The sequence below is a fragment of the Amblyomma maculatum genome, chromosome 1 (assembly GCF_055883805.1).
Source record: "Amblyomma maculatum isolate TAMU_Amacu chromosome 1, ASM5588380v1, whole genome shotgun sequence".
NCBI classification, from domain to species: Eukaryota; Metazoa; Arthropoda; class Arachnida; order Ixodida; family Ixodidae; genus Amblyomma; species Amblyomma maculatum.
The window spans coordinates 459,158,806-459,181,070 of NC_139344.1; the positions used below are offsets into that span (position 1 = coordinate 459,158,806).

The 22,265-nt window shown below is 49.9% G+C and overlaps 1 protein-coding gene across 1 annotated transcript in view; it reads right to left on the minus strand.

Moving 5' to 3' along the window:
• Positions 1-22,265, minus strand: part of LOC146209762 (cytochrome P450 3A14-like) — a 133,030-nt gene that overhangs the window by 26,250 nt on the left and 84,515 nt on the right. Inside the window, exon 11 of the mRNA XM_084587452.1 lies at positions 15,525-15,616. Coding sequence (XP_084443578.1) covers positions 15,525-15,616 — 92 coding nt within the window. The remainder of the gene's footprint in view (positions 1-15,524; positions 15,617-22,265) is intronic.

Below are 22,265 nucleotides of genomic sequence, written 5' to 3' on the forward strand. Positions count from 1 at the left end.
CAGCAGCAGCAGCAGCAGCAGCAGCAGCAGCAGCAGCAGCAGCAGCAGCAGCAGCAGCAGCAGCAGCAGCAGCAGCAGCAGCAGCAGCAGCAGCAGCAGCAGCAGCAGCAGCAGCAGCAGCAGCAGCAGCAGCAGCAGCAGCAGCAGCAGCAGCAGCAGCAGCAGCAGCAGCAGCAGCAGCAGCAGCAGCAGCAGCAGCAGCAGCAGCAGCAGCAGCAGCAGCAGCAGCAGCAGCAGCAGCAGCAGCAGCAGCAGCAGCAGCAGCAGCAGCAGCAGCAGCAGCAGCAGCAGCAGCAGCAGCAGCAGCAGCAGCAGCAGCAGCAGCAGCAGCAGCAGCAGCAGCAGCAGCAGCAGCAGCAGCAGCAGCAGCAGCAGCAGCAGCAGCAGCAGCAGCAGCAGCAGCAGCAGCAGCAGCAGCAGCAGCAGCAGCAGCAGCAGCAGCAGCAGCAGCAGCAGCAGCAGCAGCAGCAGCAGCAGCAGCAGCAGCAGCAGCAGCAGCAGCAGCAGCAGCAGCAGCAGCAGCAGCAGCAGCAGCAGCAGCAGCAGCAGCAGCAGCAGCAGCAGCAGCAGCAGCAGCAGCAGCAGCAGCAGCAGCAGCAGCAGCAGCAGCAGCAGCAGCAGCAGCAGCAGCAGCAGCAGCAGCAGCAGCAGCAGCAGCAGCAGCAGCAGCAGCAGCAGCAGCAGCAGCAGCAGCAGCAGCAGCAGCAGCAGCAGCAGCAGCAGCAGCAGCAGCAGCAGCAGCAGCAGCAGCAGCAGCAGCAGCAGCAGCAGCAGCAGCAGCAGCAGCAGCAGCAGCAGCAGCAGCAGCAGCAGCAGCAGCAGCAGCAGCAGCAGCAGCAGCAGCAGCAGCGGCGGCGGCGGCGGCGGCGGCGGCGGCGGCGGCGGCGGCGGCGGCGGCGGCGGCGGCGGCGGCGGCGGCGGCGGCGGCGAAACTATAGTTTCGCAGTGGCGAACGGCAGCGGCAATTTCGGCTCGGGCGGTGCACATATACAGATCCGCCGCCACCGATCTGGCTCTCTGATTGCCACCGCACAGGAGTTTCATTGGAAGAGGAGCGAAGAAAGGAATTATGTTCGAGCCGGCGCTTTGACAACCGGAGACTCGCAGGAAGAGGGGGGAGGGGGGCGGCGTGTACACCCAGCGGCAAACGATAGGGGCAAAAGCGCGCGCAGCAAGCGGACAACGCGATAAAGGGAGAAGGGAAGAGATAGCAGCGACTGACTGATGCTGCTGACGCCAATAGTGAGTCAACCCCAGCTGCGGAGTTGGTTTCAGGGACAACGCCGCCGATGCCGACGCAAACAATATGATACCCTCGCTTCCGCAGCGCCAAGAACCATGTCTAGCCGTGGGAAGGTGGTCACGTATTCGTCGACGTGCCTGGGCCTACGTGAAATAACTGGCGCATCGGCAACTGAAGAGCACCCTATCCGCCACACAGGAACAGGGGGGGGACCCTCCCCTCCTCTTTCTGCATGGCGGCGACGGTGTTCTATGCAGTCACGTTATCTTGACTCTCTAGCGGCGTCAGCGGCATCCAGCGGTATCAGTCGGCCGCTGCTAGCGCTGGGGGGATGAAAGGGGGGCGGAGCTGGTTACGAGGCCGACGACGACGCCGACGCGAAACGCAGGAACGGACGCCAAAGAGCTGCGCTCTAAAAACTAACGCAAAATCAAAATTCGATGCAAGGGCCTCCCACTCCAGCGAAGCGGCTGCCACCTGCTCAGCCAGTCGCCCCGCCACAAGCGGCCCCACCGGCGAAAGGAGATGAGCAAATGGCGACTGAGGCGTCTCGCCCGCCCCCGGTGAAGCGCAAAATTAATGAAACAGACCCGTTTCAAGCACTCGAATATAGGCTTGACGAAAAATTGAATTCATTCATGAGCCAAATGACCCAATTTATGAACCAAAATCAGAGCCAGGTACAGGCACTTGCAAGGGAAGTGCAAAGAGTTTGAACCGAGCTCATAGCCGTCAACACGTGGCAGCAGAATGTCGAGCAAACCCTAACCCAGCTGCAAAATTGCCAGGCGCGTAAATGAAAACCAAATTTGGCAGTGGAACTGTCGCGGCTTCCAGTGCAAGAGAGCGCTACTGCAGCAATACCTTCCACTCATAACTGAGACCCCCCTCGCAATCTCCCCTCAGGAAACAAGGAAGGGAGCCAAACTAATGGGATACCAGGTGTTCAACAGCGATAGAGGCGTGAAATCGACGGTGGCGACCTTTGTCAAGCGCAATATAGCGGTGATAGAACACGATTTGTATTCTAGAGATATCGAGAACTTATTTCTCCAGATATTAACAGGACGAAAGAAGGATCCCAGTCTATTCCTTCTTAACATTTATAGCTCACCCAAGCAAAAGAAAGTTAGATTTAGGGCCCTTATGCGCAAAGCCATCAAGGCGGCCGGGAATAATCCCTTGCTGATCGTTGGTGACTTTAACGCCAGACATCAAGAATGGGGCTATGCTATACAGGACACCAAAGGTAGGCAGCTATGGGAGGACACGCACGAGCTAGGTCTCGCCGTCCATACAAATCCCGATCATCCAACGAGGACGGGTAACAGCGTATGTGCGGACACAACCCCAGACCTGACATTTCCAAAAAACTTACAGGGTTTAGACTGGCAAAATTGTGAGCAAAATTTTGGCAGTGACCATTTCATTGTCGTTTCGGTCCTCAAAGAGAGTGTCAAGACGCACAAGGCGGGCCAACCGGCTGTTACGGAATGGGATCAGTTTAGAGAAATCAGGGCCACCGCGCGATTAGAACGGATTGAGAACATTGAGGAATGGACGGAGGCACTCGAACGCCACGTTGGTGAGGCGACAAAGACGCTGGTAGGAGACGACGGTCCTGGTATAGCAGATAGCCGACTGCTCCACATGTGGGACGCTAAAAAAAGCACGGAACGCAGGCTGAAGAAACAAAAGTGAAACAAGAATCTTAGAAGACGAATCGCTAGGCACAACAAGGAAATTGAAAGCTACACGATCATCAAATTATGCGAACAAAACTGGCTCAGCAGATGCGACGAAATGAAGGGAGGCATGAATCTCTCCAAAACGTGGCGCATGCTCCGGCATCTGCTGGACCCAACAAATTCAAAAACTCAATCGGGAATAAGATTGGCAAAAGTCAGACACGCCTTTGAAAGAGACTACGCGGCGTTTATGAATAAGTTAGTAGAAACGTATGTTGCAGCCAACCAGAGTTCCCCACTCCCGAGCTACGGTGGCACGCTCAATGAGGCGTTTGACGCCCTCATTACGGAGGCAGAGGTAAGGGCGGAAATTGTAAGACTAAAAACTAAATCAGCCCCGGGCTCCGATAGGATCACCAATAAAATGCTAAGGAATCTGGAGGATGACTCTATTAGTCTTCTAACGGAATTAATTGAAAAAGTTTGGGAAACGAGCCAGTTGTGAGATCAGTGGAAAACGGCAAACATAATACTAATACCCAAACTGGGAAAACCCCCGCAATTGAAAAATTTGAGACCAATTTCCCTAATCTCATGCGTAGGGAAGTTGCTGGAGCACGTAATACAGACGAGATTAACGTGCTTCATGGAGCAAAACAACCTGTGGCCGCACGAAATGGCCGGTTTCCGACCACACTTGTGCACGCAGGACGTAATGCTCCGACTGAAGCATGATATCATAGACTCGCCATCGAGAGAAGCCGAAGTGATCCTCGGCCTAGACCTCACCAAGCCCTTCGACATTGTCAGGCACGAGGCTATCCTCGAAGGGCTCGAAGTGCTCGGAGTAGGGGAGAGAACGTACAACTACATAAAAGACTTCTTATCGGGCAGAAAAGCCTGCATGATATTTCTAAATTTAGAATCTCCTACGATAGAGTTAGGAAGCAAAGACACACCGCAGGGCTCAGTGCTATCGTTTTTCGGATTCAGCATGGCAATGAGAGGCCTCCCGGGTAAACTTAACCAAATCAAGGGGCTAAATGTTAGCATGTATGTGGACGACATTAACCTCTGATAACCATGGGAGCGATGCGAGTACGGAGGAACGCCTGCAGGCAGTGACCGACGTCATTGTCGATTACGCGGCTAAAAGAGGACTGTGTTGTTCATTTATAACCCAAAGTACCTTCACTGCAAGAATAGCGGGGAGTTTCATATTCAGGTGGAGGGCAAACCAGTGCCAAAAGTTGATAAAATCAGGATTTTGGGGATGGTCATTCAATCCCACGGTCATAACGGAGAGGTCCTGAAAAAATTAGAAAGTTACGCGATGCAAACCCTCGGGCTCTTGAGGAGGGTCACCACTAAAGGAAGAGGCCTCAAGGAGAGAAATTTGCTAAGACTAATCCAGGAATACGTAATAAGCAGAATCAGTTACGCCCCGCCCTACCTGGACATCAAGGCCGACGAAAAAGAGAAGTTAGACTGCCTGATTGGAAGATGCGTTAAGAAGGCGCTAGGACTGCCCATGAGTACCTCGAGCGAACGAATCCTTGAACTCGGGGTGCATAACACGTGGGAAGAATTGGCGGAGGCAGTGCGAGTCTGCCAATTAGAGAGACTAAGCACGACTGAGACGGGCAGGGTAATCCTTGCAAAAGTAGGCCTCAACCCAGACAGAGAAGTTAAAAAAAAAGTCACAATTAATAGTGAAATCAGGAATGCCTTGGTAGTCCCCTCCTTCCCTAGGAATATGCATCCAGAATTTAATGTAGAAAGAAGGGCCAAACGAGCCGAAGCTCTAGAGCGACGGTTCAAGAACTTGGAAGCAAAAGAAGTAGTCTAAGTTGATGAGGCAAGTGGTTGAACAGGTGCGGCGGTAGCTTCGGTAGTCGATGGCCGAGGGGCACCGGTATCCGCGGCAGCCATCAGAGGCCGCAACATAGAGACTGTGGAGGAAGTTGCGATAGCGCTAGCTTGCGTAGGAACGGAAGCCAAGTTCATAATTAGCGACAGCAAAACTGCCATTAACAATTCTGGGAAGGGGAGGATATCGCCGGAGGCGGCCAAAATTCTCACCCAAAGAACGATAAATAGGAAAATTCAGTTAATTTGGACACCCGCTCACGCTGCCGTCCCTGGTAACGAGGCGGATCACGAGCTAGCCCGAGCTCTCTACTTCCGGGTAGCCGTCGAGCCCCCCGAACACTGGGCATACGACGAGCGTCTGCAAAATTACGGGGAAATCATCGACCATTATAAATTGGGACGTAGACTGGTACCCCCCCAGATGTTAGGCTAAATAATAGAGAAGCTGCTGCGTGGAGGCGGCTACAAACTAATACGTTCTCGAACCCGGTCTGGACGTTTCATGCGCTACCAGATCTTAGGAACAATGATCTCTGCAAGAACTGTGGGGCGAGAGGGACCCTCGACCACATAATTTCGGAGTGTCCACAATCTCCAGGGATAGGGCCAAATATAACAAGTAGAGAAGCCAAGGATACCCTGCTGCGAAGCGCGGACCCTGCGATCCAGCACCGCACCGTCCATCTGGCGGAAGAGGCCGCAACACGCCAAGGGCTACCTGCCAGCCTCTAATCCGCGGGCGCACGATTCCCCGTTTCCGATGGAATTAAAAGTTGTACAACCAATCACGTTATTTCACTCGTTTGCCCACTTTAGTCTTTGGTACTTTCAAATTGCGCGTCAATTTCTTCCTATGCCTTTTTTTCGGGTCTACTGCCGGTTGCGTGACGTCACATTCTTGTCGTCACATTCACAACGGCACACCTTTCTCTCTTTGTGCTTTTACTCCCACCTTCCTCCCTTCCTTTACGGCGTGGTCCAGGTGTCCACAGAACAAATGTGGCAGATACTGTGCCTTTCGTTTCCTGTGAACCAGTTATTTAAATAATTACCTATTCAATTTTGATTGGGCTAATTATTGTTTCCGACACAACATTACATCACCCTCTATAGATTGACACCACTCATTAACCTCTACCACTTCTCAAATACTCACAACTGCTGCGGACACGATTTTGCGAACACGATCCGCGCACACGCTCTGCGGACACGGCGTGTGGATACGGTGTGTGGACACGACCTGCGGACGCGATCTGCGGAAGAAATCTGTGAACATAGCGAACTATTGCTTTCGCGTTAATAAACCTTGTCTCCAGCGGGAATTGAACCCCCATCCCTTGGATCCCCAGCCCAGTGCTTCATCAGCTGCCAATCGCTGGAGGAACGTATTGAGAACTCCTTTTGCACTTTCAGCTCTCAGTTTGCTCTACAACTATAATCTCTTGGTAAAGCAATAGACTCCCTCTGCAAACCCCACTCCAGTTTCAGACGTCAAATCTCCCTGCGACCTCCACTCCGAACTCGCTCGCTCGGGTAACACTACCATCTGACAATGAAACGGCAAGGGGCTCGCGCGCAAGAGCGCGGCCCTTCAGCAGTTTGTTACCGCGAGTTACCCCCCAGATATCTTTCCCTCAAGAAGCAGGCAAACACGCGAAATTGGCTGGATATCGGACTTACACGTCGGGAAAAACAAACTCATTTCTGGCTACTTTAGTTAGGCGAAACTTTACGGTTATCTCACATGAACTAGCCTCCACTTTCCCAGACCATATCTTTCACGAAATTCTCCCCCGAACCTCTCGCGCAACCAGGCAAAGCTTTTTCGTGCTCAACGTCTATAGCCCACCCCGATTACGCAAGGCCGTCTTCGGACTACTTTTCCTCCGAGTACAGGAGCTAGCGCGAGGGGAAACGCCAATTATTCTGGGTGATTTCAACGCTTCGCTTTAAGCATGGGGTTACTACTACGACACGCTTAAAGGCCGATAGCTTTGGAACGATTGGCACACATTCCATCTGAACCTCTTTAACGAATATCACCCAACCCACTCGGAAAAGAACGGGCATCTCGCGGGACATTACCGCGGATATTGCCTTTACGGGTCCGGGGGTCGCCGCTACCTGTAGCAATACTCTGGAAACATTCGGAAACGACTACTACGTTCTGGAGATTGTCATTCAGGAGCTACTCGACAACGTACGCGACGAGCTAAAGTGGTCAACTGGAACTGCTTTCGCGGAAAGCGAAAAGAGCAAGACTCTTCCCAAGCTATCACAGACATCGCCGCTTGGTCAGCCGACGTCCTCTATCAAGTTGCAGACGTCACTGCTTATGTAGCTGTGGAAGCCTCCGTACCTAACTGCGACAGATATGCCCAACTGTGAGACCACAAGCGCAAGCTTGAGCCCCTGATGCAAACTCGCAAGTGGGATCAGAATCTTCGACGATGGCTCGCCCGAGTCCACACAAACATCGTTAACTATGCCGTATTGCTTACAAACCAATGCTAGCACAATATATGTGGCCAGATAGATAAAGCTCCTAACACCAGAAGCACCTGGCAACTACTCCGTGACCTCCTCGACCCTGGAGGGAGAGAGTTTCAAGCTCGCCAGCAGCTCAGCGTATCTTCCACAAATTTTCCGGCACCTCATACGCCCTCACACAGGAGCTAGTAGGCACCTAAATCCTCCCAGGGCCAGTGATATCTCTTTCTTATCAGTGAAAGGCAACCGTCCGTTTAAATGCTCGCGTCAGTTTACCGGATGTACGAGCTGAGCTCAATCGTCTCAAGACGAACTCAGCTGCGGGGCCGGGCCGGATATCTAACCGTACGCTGCGAACCTAGACGACGCCTCGATTCATGCGATCACAGACTATCTGAAAAAATGCTGGGAGCGGGGAGCCATTCCGCAAGAGTGGAAATGCGCCACCCTTGTGCTCATCCCCAAGCCGGGCAAACCACCTATTCACTCGAACCTCCACCCCATTTTTCTCACGTCCTGCGTGAGAAACCTATTGGAGAATGTAATGCATACCCGTCTTCTTCGTTACCTAGAAGAACATCACTTAAGAACATCACTTACTTCCAGACACGATGTTTGGTTTTCGACCGCACCTTGTGGCTCCAGACATCATGCTCTTGCTCAAGCATGAGGTGTCGACACACAACAGTTCGTACACCAAAGTCATAGCTGGTCTAGACGTCGCGAAGGCTTTTGACAATGTCCGGCACGAAACCATTCTGCTAAACCTCCACACCCTAGGTGTGGGACAACGAACATATGCCTATATATGCGACTTTCTCATGAACCACACAGTGCAACTTGACACCGGCCTAGGAGATCCTTCCATCATCTCTCCTGGAAACCGGGGTATCCCAAGGCTCAGTCCTTTCCCCACTCCTGTTCAGTATTGCGCTGCTGGATTACAGACGGCAGTGACGGCCAGATCGAGGAGACTGCAGACAGCCATCGATTGCGTTGGTATCGACCTGGCCACAGTCAGCCTATCCCGCTCGGCCATCAAGTCTAAATATATTTTTGTCCCGACGCCGAGTAGACGCCTCTGATCACCTCCGGCATCCTTCAATCTGCAAGTACAGGATACAGTCATACGCCGTACAGGGCACCCCCATACCCCGTGCCGACCGAATCCGCATCATGGGCCTTCATCTACAATATTATGGAGGAAACGCAACTACTCTTCAGCGAATAGATCAATCGGTAATCTAGATCAGCCACCTGCACAACAGAGTCACCAACCAGCATAAGGGCATGCGCGAATCCAACCTTTTGCGCCTTGTACAAGCCTTTGTTTGTACGTACATTGTCTGCGTTGCCCCTTACCCTCGCCTCACTCGAACAGATCGGGAGCGACTGGATGCATCACTACGCAAGACATACAAGACAGCAATGGGTGTCCCCGTGTCCACTTCCACCACTAAATTGATGACCCTCGGGATCTTGAACACAGTCGACGAGCTGATTGAAGCGACTCTAACTTCCCAATATGAGCGCCTCTCCCTCACACATGCGGGCCACGCAGTACTGAGCCAGGTAAGAATCACCCCTCAGAGGGCGGCGTCTACGTATGGGGACCTCACGCCTGAGCGGAGACTCAGCCTTGGTATACCTCCGCTTCCGAAACGTATGTATCCAGAGTATCATACAGAGCGCAGAGCCGGCCGAGCCCGGAACTCCAGAAATGTTTTGCCGGTCGCCCCGACGTTGCATACACAAATGCCTCCCCCCCCTCTTCGCCCCGATATGGTTGCGGTACCGCACCGAAACTGGCACAATGCCTGCAGCGTCCTCAACGACGCAACTGTTACCACTACGGAAAAGGTTGTCATCGCGTTAGCTCTGACCGACCCCTCTACGAAAGTAGTCGCTAGTGATTCTCAACAACAGTTCGTAATTTTGATGCATGTCGTATATCCCTAAAGGAGCACACTATCCTCTGATCTCTCCCCTTACCGTCTACACCTCGTCCTCTCATGGGCCCCAGGCCATGAGGCGCTCAGTGGGAATCACAGGCGCCTACTCTAGCCAAGAACTCGCGGAGCACCCTCCTCCTGAGCCTTCCGCATCAACTGACACTCCCCAAGGCACTCATTTACGCCTTGTTACGTACACGGACATCCTCCAGCATTATCGGCTCGAACGGTGTCTATACCCCCTCCACACCGGGAACTGTCCCGGCGCGAGGCCGTCCATTGGTGAAAAATACAAACAGGAATCTTTCCAAATATATGGCTATACAGCAAGCTTTTGCCAAATCTTATTGCACCTACGTGCAAACACTGTTCACAACCGGCCACATTTATTCACATGCTGTGGATATGTACACAACACAACGCACACAATTCAGCTACAGTGGATGCGTGGGAGTCCCTCCTGCATACCACCGAGCTCACCCAACAGCTCTAGCTCATTTTGCGCGCATTGGATACCGCAGAGTCCCAAGAAATCCCTGCTGACCTTCTCTATGTAGTGTAACCAGTCTTTCTGCTGGTTCCTCTTTTTTGGGAGTAAATACAAATCTTATCATCAACATAGTTAAATTATTCGGGCGAAGGCGTGGGGAATAGATGGGCTTCTCTATACAGCAGGCGTTTCTTGCTGTTTCTTCTGCCTTCGCTCGTACAGAGTGGTGTTGGTGACCACCGCTGCGTCCGTGGTTCAGCGACACATTGCGGTGCGGAGACGAGAACTTCCTTTCTTTGAATGTACACATTTATTTACACCTTTTACATCAACGTATTTACAATAATGTCGCCACATGCGACATCAAACATAGAGGGCTAACTGCAACTGGGTGCACGAACGGAGATCAGAGGCTAGGAGAATCAGGCCTTGGCATTCTGCTACACTTTAGGCCGAAGTCCTTTGAAACCTCCGTCAGCCTAGCCTCCCTCCTCGAACAACCCGTCTGCCCTCGACCCTCGTCTGAGCCCAACCGTGCTCCGAGCCCAACAGTCTCAACGCTCGCTTCCTTAGCGTTCCCAAAATTCAGGTTTGTCTGTTGACCAATCAACGATTATTCACTCTGTGGCCAATAACATGAATAGCTTCAAAATGGATTGGCCAATAATTGTGCCACATATACCCCTCTCCTACGCATGTTAAATAAAACACACACAACGAACGCACTCAGCAGCGAGTGGTTGCGCACGCAAACACATACATCTGCGATTTACTCCCTCTCCAAAATCCTCCCACGCAAGCGGCGCCAAGCAGTCGCTAAGACAAATGGCGCCGACGGTTACACTTTCGAAAATACACATATAAAAACGCGCGCAATCCGCAGGCCCAAACATTCCAATCCCCGCCCTTGGTCGGTTGCGCGCACGGGCGCTGGATTCAAAGGGACATAAAGGCGTCTTCCCGTGAAGACATGTCAACAGCGCGTTTTCCCCAGGCCCGTGTTAGGCCGCGTTTTGGGATTTATGGTCTCCGCGCCCTCTCCACTTGAACTGGAAGACATAGCAGTTAGCGCCGAACCCACAACCCCTGCACTTACGCTGTGCCTTCTACTTGCACTGCTCTGCCTCCCTCGCGGCACGGGACGGACAGAGCCGGCAGCGTCGCCCGCTGCCATGTGTTCTGTGCTCACTTCCGAGAAGCGGTCGCCTGCGCGACCGTCATAAATCAGCCCGCGTCAAGCTGCCCTTTGACCTTGGTCGCCCCTTCGAAATCTCGCTTTTGGGCGAAGCCTGCAAACATAACTATCATCATCACCAGCTGCGCCACGCATCGGATTTTTTTTTTATTGCATGAAAGTACTTCCAGCTAATTTAACCAGGTCGCATCCCCACCCCGGATCTTGAAACGCTCTTCCTTATTCCCCTTGTCTACCGTTACGATGATAGCGGTATTCCGCGAGTGACAGATACCGCGCCTTTCCTTTTCTGTGAAAGGATTATAGAACGCCGGTGAACTTTGATGCACTCAATGAAATACTGGTTGCATTCGATAAGGGGCTCACCCTTCTAGTACACTCTATCATGTATATAGACCAACACAGTGTTTACCAACGAAGGGGACGCTCACGGCGCCACAGACGACTGGGGGTGAAAAGTACGGTTAGCGCCCATAGGAATACATGAAACCGAAAGATTTCTAAGCAATGTTCTCATTTCACAGGGCACATATGATGTCGTTATTTAGCAGAGAGCAACCATGAACATCCTAGAACAGATCGTGAAAGTAAGAAATCTCATTACCGAGGCGAAGTATCTTTAAAACACCGCGAAACGTATGGGTGTGCGAGTTGGGAGGGCGACCCATAAATACACATGTAACCCAAATTGCCGCAAGATATTTCTCGGTGCAGCACCGTTGAACCCTTTTCATTTTTTTGGTGAACGTCTTGTACTACACCCCGGCATCATGTTGCATGGTACGTCACATTGCCTTGCAGGTACTGCAAGTCTGACAACTTGCGGGACCATTCACAGCCCGATAAACTGGCCGCGCACAGTTGCCGACGGCAATGCACCACTGGCTCTGTCGCCAGCAGATGCTCCGGAGCTGGACGCGGCCGCGGGGGGTATGGCCAGCTGCGCTGTCGTCTGCTGCAATGCGCGAATCTGGTTCGGTCCGTAATGTCGTATGGCGTTTGACAACTGCTTTTTAAATATAATTTTGTCTAGGTAGTATCCCTTGAGCGACAGTATTATGCGGCAGCATATGAGACTAAACAAAACTGCGCGATTCGCTACATGAGCATTTTGGGGGTGTCTTGATTCACAAAAATGATTATTTGCTGAGTTTCAAAAGTACACCGCCTCCGCAGTGACGCAGCATACTTCTTCAAAGCACTGGCCAATGTTTAACGACCGGCCACCACAATTCTGGTGCTCTGCGAATCGAGAAAAATGTTGCGGTAAGTTGTGTTTAATTGTGTTTTTATGGGTCGCCCTCCCAACTTGCACACCCATACGTTTCGCGCTGTTTTAAATATACTTCGCCTCGGTAATGAGATTTCTTACTTCCACGATCTGTTCTAGGAGGCTCATGGTTGCCCTGCGCTAAATAACGACATCATATGTGCCCTGTGAATTGAGAAAACTGCTTTTAAATCTTTCGGTTCCATATATTCCTATGGGCGCTAATTCTACTTTTCACCCCCAGTCGGCCCAGCCTGGCGACAGAAGCGCCACCGCATTGTGCTTACGTCACAGATCGGTGTCGGTCTATACGAAGCTGACCTCGTCGGGCGTCCGATCCAGGCGTCCGTGCGGCGCCTTTCATTTGCCGCTGCCTCGAACTCCGCAACACACAGCCAACAAAGCAGACCCAGATGTCCAGGAGGCGTTAGTACAGCAAACATCCGCGGCGTTTGAAATTGATCCACAGGGTAGAAAAGGCGCAGTGTCTGTCACGATTCTCCGCGGACACATGTACAAGCGGTCAATGAACGGAGGAATGTGGGAGTGAAAGAATGGAGGGAGATAGAGGAGCCGTAGTGGAGGGCTACGATCCATCACACTATAAAGGCTTTCGTCGTATCTCATTTTGGTGGTCCAAATTGTCCTCTAGAATTTTTGCGCATCCATTCCAATGAATAGGTTTGGTTTGGTTTGGTTTGTGGGGTTTAACGTCCCAAAGCAACTCAGGCTATGAGAGACGCCGTAGTGGAGGACTCCGGAAATTTCGACCACCTGGGGTTCTTTAACGTGCACTGACATCGCACAGCACACGGGCGCCTTGCTTTTCGCCTCCATCGAAAAGCTGCCGCCGAGGCCGGGATTCGATCCCGCGTCCTTGGGAACAGTAGTCAAGCGCCGTAACCACTGAGCCACCCCGGCGGGGTCATTCCAATGAATAAGTAACGTATAAGGCTGCAAAAGGCAGTATCGGCTAATAGTATGACATTCTTAAGGGTAGCGAAGAGCCTGCGGAACAGGGGCTGTGTTCCGCATTCTAATTTTCTTGTTTGCGGCAGTGCCATGGTAGGCAGAATAAGACAATTAGTAACGAGGCATCGCTTAACAGTGTTCCGGTTATCACATGTAGTGGTCCGTTCTCCATGGTTTTTCACGGATGTCAACACACTTATTCAGCACTGCGTCTTGACACTTTCACAAAATAACAAAATTGATAGTTGTACAATATGTCGATGCTCAGTATCGAGTGAAAAATAAGATTATTTATGATCGAAATGGATAAATTTAGGAAAGTGCCGCTTGTATGAATCTATTTCATTCTTAACTGATCATTACCACAAAAAGCACACAATTCGCAAACAACAGCTGCGCGAATGAAGCTTTTGTAGGCTTTCCCTTGATATCGAAATTGAAGATGTTTATTTAAAGGTTCTTTGATTGAATTTGAGGGTGTGAATTAAAAGAACCAATAGGCAAGCTAGAAGTTTCAAAATCTTTTTCGCCTCTAGAAACCGAAAGCCCTAATTTTTGCCTGGGCTAGTAGAAGAGGAGAAAGCTAGAAGCAGCGCGAAACGAAGCGCTCGCACGGGCCCGACGGCAGTAAGACATGTCGGACAAATCCCTCAAGTCATTCTTTTTCAATGGCAGTTCTTTCACCTCACCAATATACACAAGTATTGTCGACAATGCGGGCTATTTCGTCCTAGCTTGTATGCAAGTCGCGCTCGGCCTTTGAGCCCCGTGGCGTCTTTGAATGTGTTCTCTGATCATGCTTTCTCACCACGCCGAAAGGAATGAAGTGTCCCTGGAAAAGGAACCGTATCGACTACCTAAAGAAAGCCATCTAATTCGCCCAGACTGGTTTCTCTCAAATAGATAGTTCGATGAGATTCCCGGTTTCTCTTTTTGAACGTTATTATCAGCACACATATTATCAGAAAAGCTGTCTGAAAATTTGGCGTGTGAAGCCAGGAAAGAAAAGCATGGGGTTAAACGTGCTTCCCTTGAACCGAAGGTGTATAGTCGGAAACTTGGAGAAGAAATATAGAGGGGAAGAAGCAGGGTCAGGCGCGAGGGAAGCATGGTCATAGTCGAGGGGTACAAAGTGAAGATTAGGTACAGTGTATAATACAGCAGTGTTTGAACTCGTGTGTAAAAGCGGAGTGATACTACACAGTTATAGACATAGTAATGCCGCCAGCTCTCTATACGTACGTGTCAAAGGCTGCGGTTGATTCTTAGTAGATAGTTTTAAATAAAACGCGCATATTTTCGTGCACATCTCTAGGATCATGTGTAAGTTTTTTGTTTCGCTACACGATGGCCATGTGGAGGATAATTGATATTTGTAGTGCGACACCAGGTAAACGGATGGTGTGCGGAACATCAATTGTGTAAACATGCGGAAACGAACAGCATCCTTATCTATGAGATTGCGGTGAAGAGTTCGGCTCTTAATTGTTGAGCGCGGTGCTTCCGGAAAGTAACGGGTCCTTGCTTTGGTCTGCATTTTCTCTTCAAAAGTGAGCAGTTATTGAACGGGGTGGATGTCAACCACCGCAACCACCTGGAAGCGGCGTGTTTTCGAAACCACAAAGACACGCAACTTTGGTGCAAATGAGCGAGAAATCTAGAAAGTACACACCACAAAAAAGCGATGCATAGTTATCCTTCCTAGAAGATAGCGAGTGTCGACGACGCAAACGCAACCGATCGTTCTAAAAATATTGGAAGATAATAGCAGGCGTGCCCATGTTTGGGTGAGAGGTTTTAGAAGCCATAAAATCACTAGCTGTAAATTGGCTTTGTTACATTTTTTGCGGCTTAGACAAAAATAGGAAGCGACAAGTGAGCGACTTTTCATTTATGCCTCCCCTCTGGTCTGATTATTATCTGGCTAAATTTTGAGCCATCGCAATTAAACTAATCGGGATGGCAGGTGCAAGCTGGCGCGGAAACTCAATACTGCGATTACAGAATATTAGTGGAGCTCCTACTATAAAAATTGCCGATGAAAGAGCCAACAGCGAAACTTTTCATCCGTGCCAACAGAGTGCTGCATTACAACCATCTCCAGCTGTGTAAAGTCATCACATGCCTGCGTAAAATTATTGCAATAAATACAAAAATAAAAACATTTTCTTTAGCAGATTGGACGAATCGTGCATGGCAGACAACATGGTACAGACTCGAAAATCCTGCAAGTGGTCAGCGTGCGCGGAAACTGCTCAAAAGCACGTGCAAAAAAAGTGGCTCGAGATTCATTTTCACAACCTGTCGGATTATTAGAAAACTCCCAAGAAGTAAATTTCTGAGATACTTTACGTGAGACCGGGTGGATAGAGCCGCAGCGTCTCGTTGATGACCTGGTCTAAGTAGTTCAGCTCTTTCACCAGGATGTCGAAATCTAGCCTGCCCTGAAAGATACTTGGATTAAAAGGGCACATCAAATTCAGGTATGCAGCACTTGCGCAAAACTTGACAGTAGTTCAAATGTTTTAAAGAATATGCATACTCATTCGATTTAATTGTGCTGTTAAGCTCACTAAGGCTAGGCTTTGATAGAATCTAGAAATAGTGAAGCCGTTTTTCTTCTCCATATACAACTACGGCACATACTATTGTTGAGGCCCTGTCTTTCCCATAACTTTTATCAAAGACTGAAGAAATCGCGAGCTGTTAAACATGCTGCTCGCGCGCTAAGAGGCAAATTCGACGCCACTGCAAAACATTTGCTGCTCATACTAACGCTCTGGCTTCAGATGGGGCAGGTATGAATATTTATTATGGTATCATAAATCATGGGTTTTCAAGCGTTTTTATCGGCTGTAGGCATGAAAAAATGAGGAAATTGAACTGTATGGTTTTGTGATAGAATGTAATTCACAGGTCCTCCTCCTTTAAAATACAGGAAAAGATAATGGTGATATTCGTGGTGGCAATAGTGTTCGTTCAACGATATAAGTGTCTGAACGCCTGTAAGGTTTGCAGGCATTCTTATGTGAGTAACCAGAAGGTCGCTATAAATTATTTTACGCTGGTAAGTTCACTGTTGATCTTTTCCGTGCATCGTCGGGAGTGATAGCCCAGCAACCTCATTAGTCGCACTTTACATGCCTGCTGAAGTATGGAAAATATGTGTCTGCTGCCTGTATAGGCTATTGCCCAGTGGAAAATGTTCCCCTGTTATGTTTAGAAACATTAATAAATTAGCAAATTTACTCGGCGCTTGTAGCATTTGGTTGTGTTTAGTGCACACTATTCAGATTTAATACTGCAATTTATTTAGCTTGTTCATTACTTTACTTGACGACCATACACACTTTAGGCTAGTAATGCCACCACTTTATCGTGTAGCCCAGCTTGCTCTATGCTGCCTTTTTTCTACCTTTTTTGCCCGGCATCAGTGAACGTTGACCTGCCACACAGGTGGATTGCCCACGTACAGTCTTATACGAGGACCCCGTTTAAGAGACCAAAGTTACATAGAAACCCTATGTATTTCATTGTTTTCCTGTATGCTCATGCAAAACTTTTAGTGCGAAAGCATTCATACGCTCACCACCACCGACCAAGAGCCTTGTCCTATCTCCTTTGCGCCCGCGCTCTCATTGGCTGAGGTATTTTGCGTGGTCACAACCAATAGCTTTTAATTCAAACTATTTCAGCTATACCGGCTCCAACGCATACTCTCCCCAGCGGTTATTTCAAGTGCACCAGTTAAGAAAGAGAGAGAGTGACAGAGCCTCTGTGGGGAACAGTGACCAGTCATGACCACTTGTATTGCTTTCACGCAAAAAGACTATTCCAGCGGATACGAACCGGTCAGTTCCAAAGCCGAGTTATCGGGCTCAGTGGCCAAGCTTTTGAACCGCTGAGCCACCGCAGCGAGTGTTTTCACTAATTATATTCAGTTTTCTCCTTTTAACGCAACGGCTCCCAGATGGCGCCACAAGTAGGGTCTGGAGTAGAAAAGCGGTGCGTGAAAAGTGAAGCCGGCGTCCGCCATCTTCAAAGGGCAAGAAGGAGATATTGCGACGGGGCGCTTCCATATATAACATCCCATTTGCTGCTCTACGCTACTTCGCATTTGTCTGGATACCTTCACGCTCTTTTGGATCGCACGGAAGAAAAACAAAAAAGTTGTATATTATACAGCACCATTATTGGATCCTACGGCACAGAGCATTTATGCAGTGTGCTGTGTTGACTATGTCAAGTATGAGAGCCTCAAGTGTTATGTCGCTGAATAGCTTATGTCGAGTATAATTGCACTGGACTTATTGTAAGCCCTAATTGCTATCAATAATAAAATAAATAAAAATAAATAATTACTTCTTTGTAATAAATTCAACTTTCCGCTACAGCATGAAGTCATATATCATTAAATAGCTTGTATCGAGAACGAGATATTGAACTATACGATTTGCTGGTATTAGCTAATGAGCTTCAATTAGGTGATTTCATTAACAACTGAACTTTAATCTACAACATCGTCATATATCGCTTAAAAGGTCTCTGCGAGCAGAATTCAAAATCAAATGTAAACTACGCAAAGCGAAGTAAAACCGAGCTAAGGCGGGTCTTACTCGGGTAAAATAAACGCGTGATAGAAGCGAAACTGTCTCAAAGTTTAAAGATTCACAGCACGTAAGGAGTGCTAAGGGCTTCCGATATATTGTGAAAGAAGGCTAGGTTGAGACGGCAAGGTCGTGACGGCAAGGCCAGCGATGCCTTGTCTAGCGTTTTAATCCGGTGACAAAACCCAAGCGCGTGCCGGAGCCGGCACCGCGGGACGATGATGATGGTATGTACAAATGAAAGAGGAAGATCATGGCATGTACAAATTAAAGAACATCCACGGAAGGCTCACACAATCTGCCCGGGGGGTCGGAAGCGGCCAGCCTGGCCGCTCCTACATAAACGATGGATCGCGGCGCACAAGCGGTTTCAGGCGAGACACATGAACAATTTCAGTTCCACGGTGGCGTCGATCAGCTGGGGGATCAACAGGCGTCACTTTGTAGTTCACTGGAGAAGTTTGGCTTATGACCTCACAGGGACCTACGTAGCGGTGGTGGAATTTGTCACTAAGGCCAGGGCTGCGCAATGGTGTGTAAAGCAGTACTTCGTCACCAGGACGAAAAGAGGCCACTCGATGTGTAGAATCATAGCGAGCTTTGCGGACTTCCTGGCACGCTGCCGTGTTGAGGCGGGCAAGATGAAGGCATCTGGCCACACGAGATAAAAAATGGGTAAGTACTGATGAGGAGTAGTCGGGCGTAGAGATGAAGGAAGCGTCGAAAATGGTAGTGGGAGGACGGCCGTAAACAAGGAAAAATGGAGAGTAACCGGTAGTTCGCTGTACTGCTGTATTATAGGCGAATGTGACGAATGGTAGAATAGTGTCCCAATTTCGATGATCTGGTGTGATGTACATTGATATCATGTCCGACAAGGTGCGATGAAATCGCTCAGTCAGACCGTTAGTCTGGGGATGGTAGCTTGAGGTTGTCTTATGAAGGGTGGATGAGGCGTGAAGAACTTCGGCAACGACTTTCGATAAGAAGGCTGTACCGCGGTCACTTAGAAGCACCCGAGGAGCGCCATGGCGCAATACAATTGATCGCAGAAATTCGCTACTTCTTCAGCGGAACCAGTCGGTACAGGTGCTGTCTCAGCGTAGCGTGTGAGGTGGTCGACAGCTGTTATAATCCAATGGTTACCCCCATAGGAGCGAGGTAGGGGACCATATAAGTCGATGCCGACTACGTCGAATGGCGTGGTGGGACAAGGAAGAGGTTGTAGAAGGCCAGCGGGCGAAGAAGTCAGCCGTTTGCGACGTTGGCACAGAGGGCAGGATGCGACGTATTTGACAACGGTGGAAGATAAGCCAGGCCAAAAGAATCGTTTTCTCACGCGGTCGTAGGTTTTGTCAAAACCAAGGTGACCTGCAGTAGCGTCATCGTGGAGAGCCGCCAGTATACGTGGGCGAAGCACACGCGGCGCGACTGGGATCCAGCGAGTTCCATCAGGGCAATACACGTAGCGGAGTAAGATGCCATCTTCGAGCTTGAAATTGCGAAGCTGTCGGCGAAGCCTAGCATTGGGAGGATCCGAAGCGCCGATAAGACGGTCGATGATAGGACGGCAGTAGGCATCGGTTAATTGTTGTGAGCGGAGAGCATGCTTGTTCTCAGAGTCGTCAAAACAAACGGTTGTGATATAAGTCGGGCAAAGAGATGGTCGGCTCTGGTCAGAGGTGGAAATGAATTGGGAAGAAAAGCAGCAAGTGGATTCTGAAAGGGGACAGCGAGAGAGAGCGTCGGCATCTTGGTGTTGGCGACCAGATTTATAAGTGACGTCGAAATGGTATTCTTGCAGGCGTAGAATCCAGCGTCCAAGTCGGCCTGTCAAATTTTTGAGTGAAGACAACCAGCAAAGAGCATGGTGGTCGGTCACAACTGTGACGTGCCGACCGTATAGGTAAGGGCGAAATTTTTGGACAGCCCAGACGACAGCAAGACACTCCTGCTCGGTAATGGTGTAGTTTTTCTCAGCTGGAGTGAGAGTCCGACTGGCAAAGGCAATCACTTTCTCACGCGATGTTGCATCACGCTGCAGAAGTACAGCGCCAAGACCGTGACCACTGGCATCGGTGTGCAGGATAGTTGGAGCGCTGTCACTGAAGTGGCCAAGAACAGGATCTGATGTGAGGGCGTGCTTGAGGTCATTAAAAGCAGTTTCGCACTGCTCAGTCTACACGAAAGGGCTGCGTGCTTTTAGTAGCTCATGAAGTGGTGCAGCAATAGTTGCAAAATGCCTTATAAAACGCCAGAAATAGGACGCGAGGCCGAGGAAACTGCGCAAATCTGTAGTCCTTTGTGGACGAGCAGAGTTCAAGACCGCGATTATTTTTTAGGAATCTGGGCGAATGCCCTCATGGCTGACCAGATGTCCCAATATTCTAATTTCCTTCTGTGCAAAGTGGCACTTCTTGGTGTTGAGCTGAAGGCCTGCCGAAGCGAGACAGGTGAGGACTTATTCAGGCGCGTGAGATGGTCATTAAAGGTTGCCGAAAAGATAACAATGTCGTCCAAGTAACACAAACAGGTTCTCCATTTTAAGCCACGAAGTACAGTGTCGATCATTCTTTCAAATGTCGCTGGTGCGTTACAAAGTTCGAAATGCAAAACATTAAATTCGTAAAGGCCATCGGGTGTTGCGAAAGCGGTCTTTTCTTTGTCGTCCTCGTGCATAGGTATTTGCCAATAACCTGAGTGAATGTCCAATATCGAGAAATGTTCGGAGCCTTGGAGAGAGTCAAGGGCGTCATCAATTCGCGGCATCGGATATACATCTTTGCGGGTAATTTTGTTGAGTGCGCGGTAATCAACACAAAAGCGTACCGAGCCGTCCTTTTTTTTTAACTAGCACTACTGGGGAGGACCATGGGCTTATTGAAGGACGAATTATATTGCGATGGAGCATGTCATTTACATTTTCTTCAATTACTTTTCGTTCAGAGAGGGAAACCCGATAAGGCCGTCGTGAATGATAGAGTTACCTTCAGTAATGATGCGATAGTGCGCAACACTAGTCCGTCCCAGAGGTGTGGAAGTGGCATCAAAAATGGCCTGGTGGTGTCGAAGCAATGTCAGCAGTTCTTGGCGTTGGTTCAGCGGGAGTTTAGGATTAATAGTCTTTGCGAGAACAGAAAGAGAGACGTCTGACGAAACACGTTGCTGAGGCGGAGGGGCGGTGAGTACCATCAGGGAAAAAGGTTGAACATCCACCATACAATTCAGAGAAGTTCCTTTTGGGAGCACGAGGGATTCACGTGAAGTGTTTGTGGCCACTACTGTCGCTTAGCCGTTGTGTAACCGGACAAGACTTGACGGGAAGGCGATGCCGCGTGGAAGATGACCATATGACGGTGCAATGAGTAGGTCCCCGTCAGTGATGTGGTCAGAAACAACAGTAAGCAGTTTTTTGCACTGAGGAGGCAAAACAGTATCAGCGGCGGCAACGAGGGGATGATGTCGTTCAGAAAAGTCAGATGAAAAATCGCTGTCTGTCATATGGATAACACGGTCACCACAAGAAATTAACGCTGAAGCGGTTGACAAAAAATCCCATCCGAAAATCATGAAATGCGCACAAGGTGAGAGCACAGCAAACTGCACATGATGGCGGATGCCGTCGATAACAACTCGTACGGTGCACTTCGCTGAAGGGCGCAAAGGGACGTCATTGGCTCCACGGAGTTCAGGCCCATCATATGGGGTTGTCACTTTTCGCAAACGGTAGCACAAATCAGCGTGAATGACAGAAATTGCAGCCCCTGTATCAATCAAAGCTTCAACCGGTAAACCTTCAGCGATAACAGCAATCACGTTATACGGGCGATCAGGAGGACTTTTAGTAAGTTCGAAGAGTGCAGTTTGACCTCCGGAAACTGCAACACTTAGTTTTCCAGATGGCGGACAGGGAGAACGGTTGCGGGGCGGAGAGGGTAAACTGAGCGGCGGTATGAGGATGTGGACCGGCGTCGGGATACACGGTTCCCATGAGGCTCAGAGGAAGATACTGGAGGTGGGGAGGATCGTCGAGGTGGGCTTGGAATAGACCGGCGTTGATAATATGAGGTTGAAGGCATGTCGCATTCGAAGGAGTCGTAACCACGGCGCTCGTTCTGGAGGCGGCGACGACAGAAGCGGGATATATGTCCTCTAATACCGCAGTAATAGCAGACTGGTCGGGGGGGACGCCAAGGTGCGTAATTGGGTTGTGTAGGATGAGCCATCGCCATTGCATTGACGTGATTGTATGTTGGTGCTGGTTGGGGCGAGGGAACCAAAGAAGGGGGGATGGAGCGACGTGCGCGTAGGTCGGCGCTGGGCGGATTGCAGAAGGTTCGGATGTCATAAGGCAGCTGATGGTAGCTAACTCTTCTTTAATCATGTTACGGAGAACAGCGTCATTAGGAGGTGCGGAAGAATGATCGCAGCCATGTCGACAGAAAGGATTGAGGGCTTGAAGCTCCTCGCGGATGATTGCTCGAAT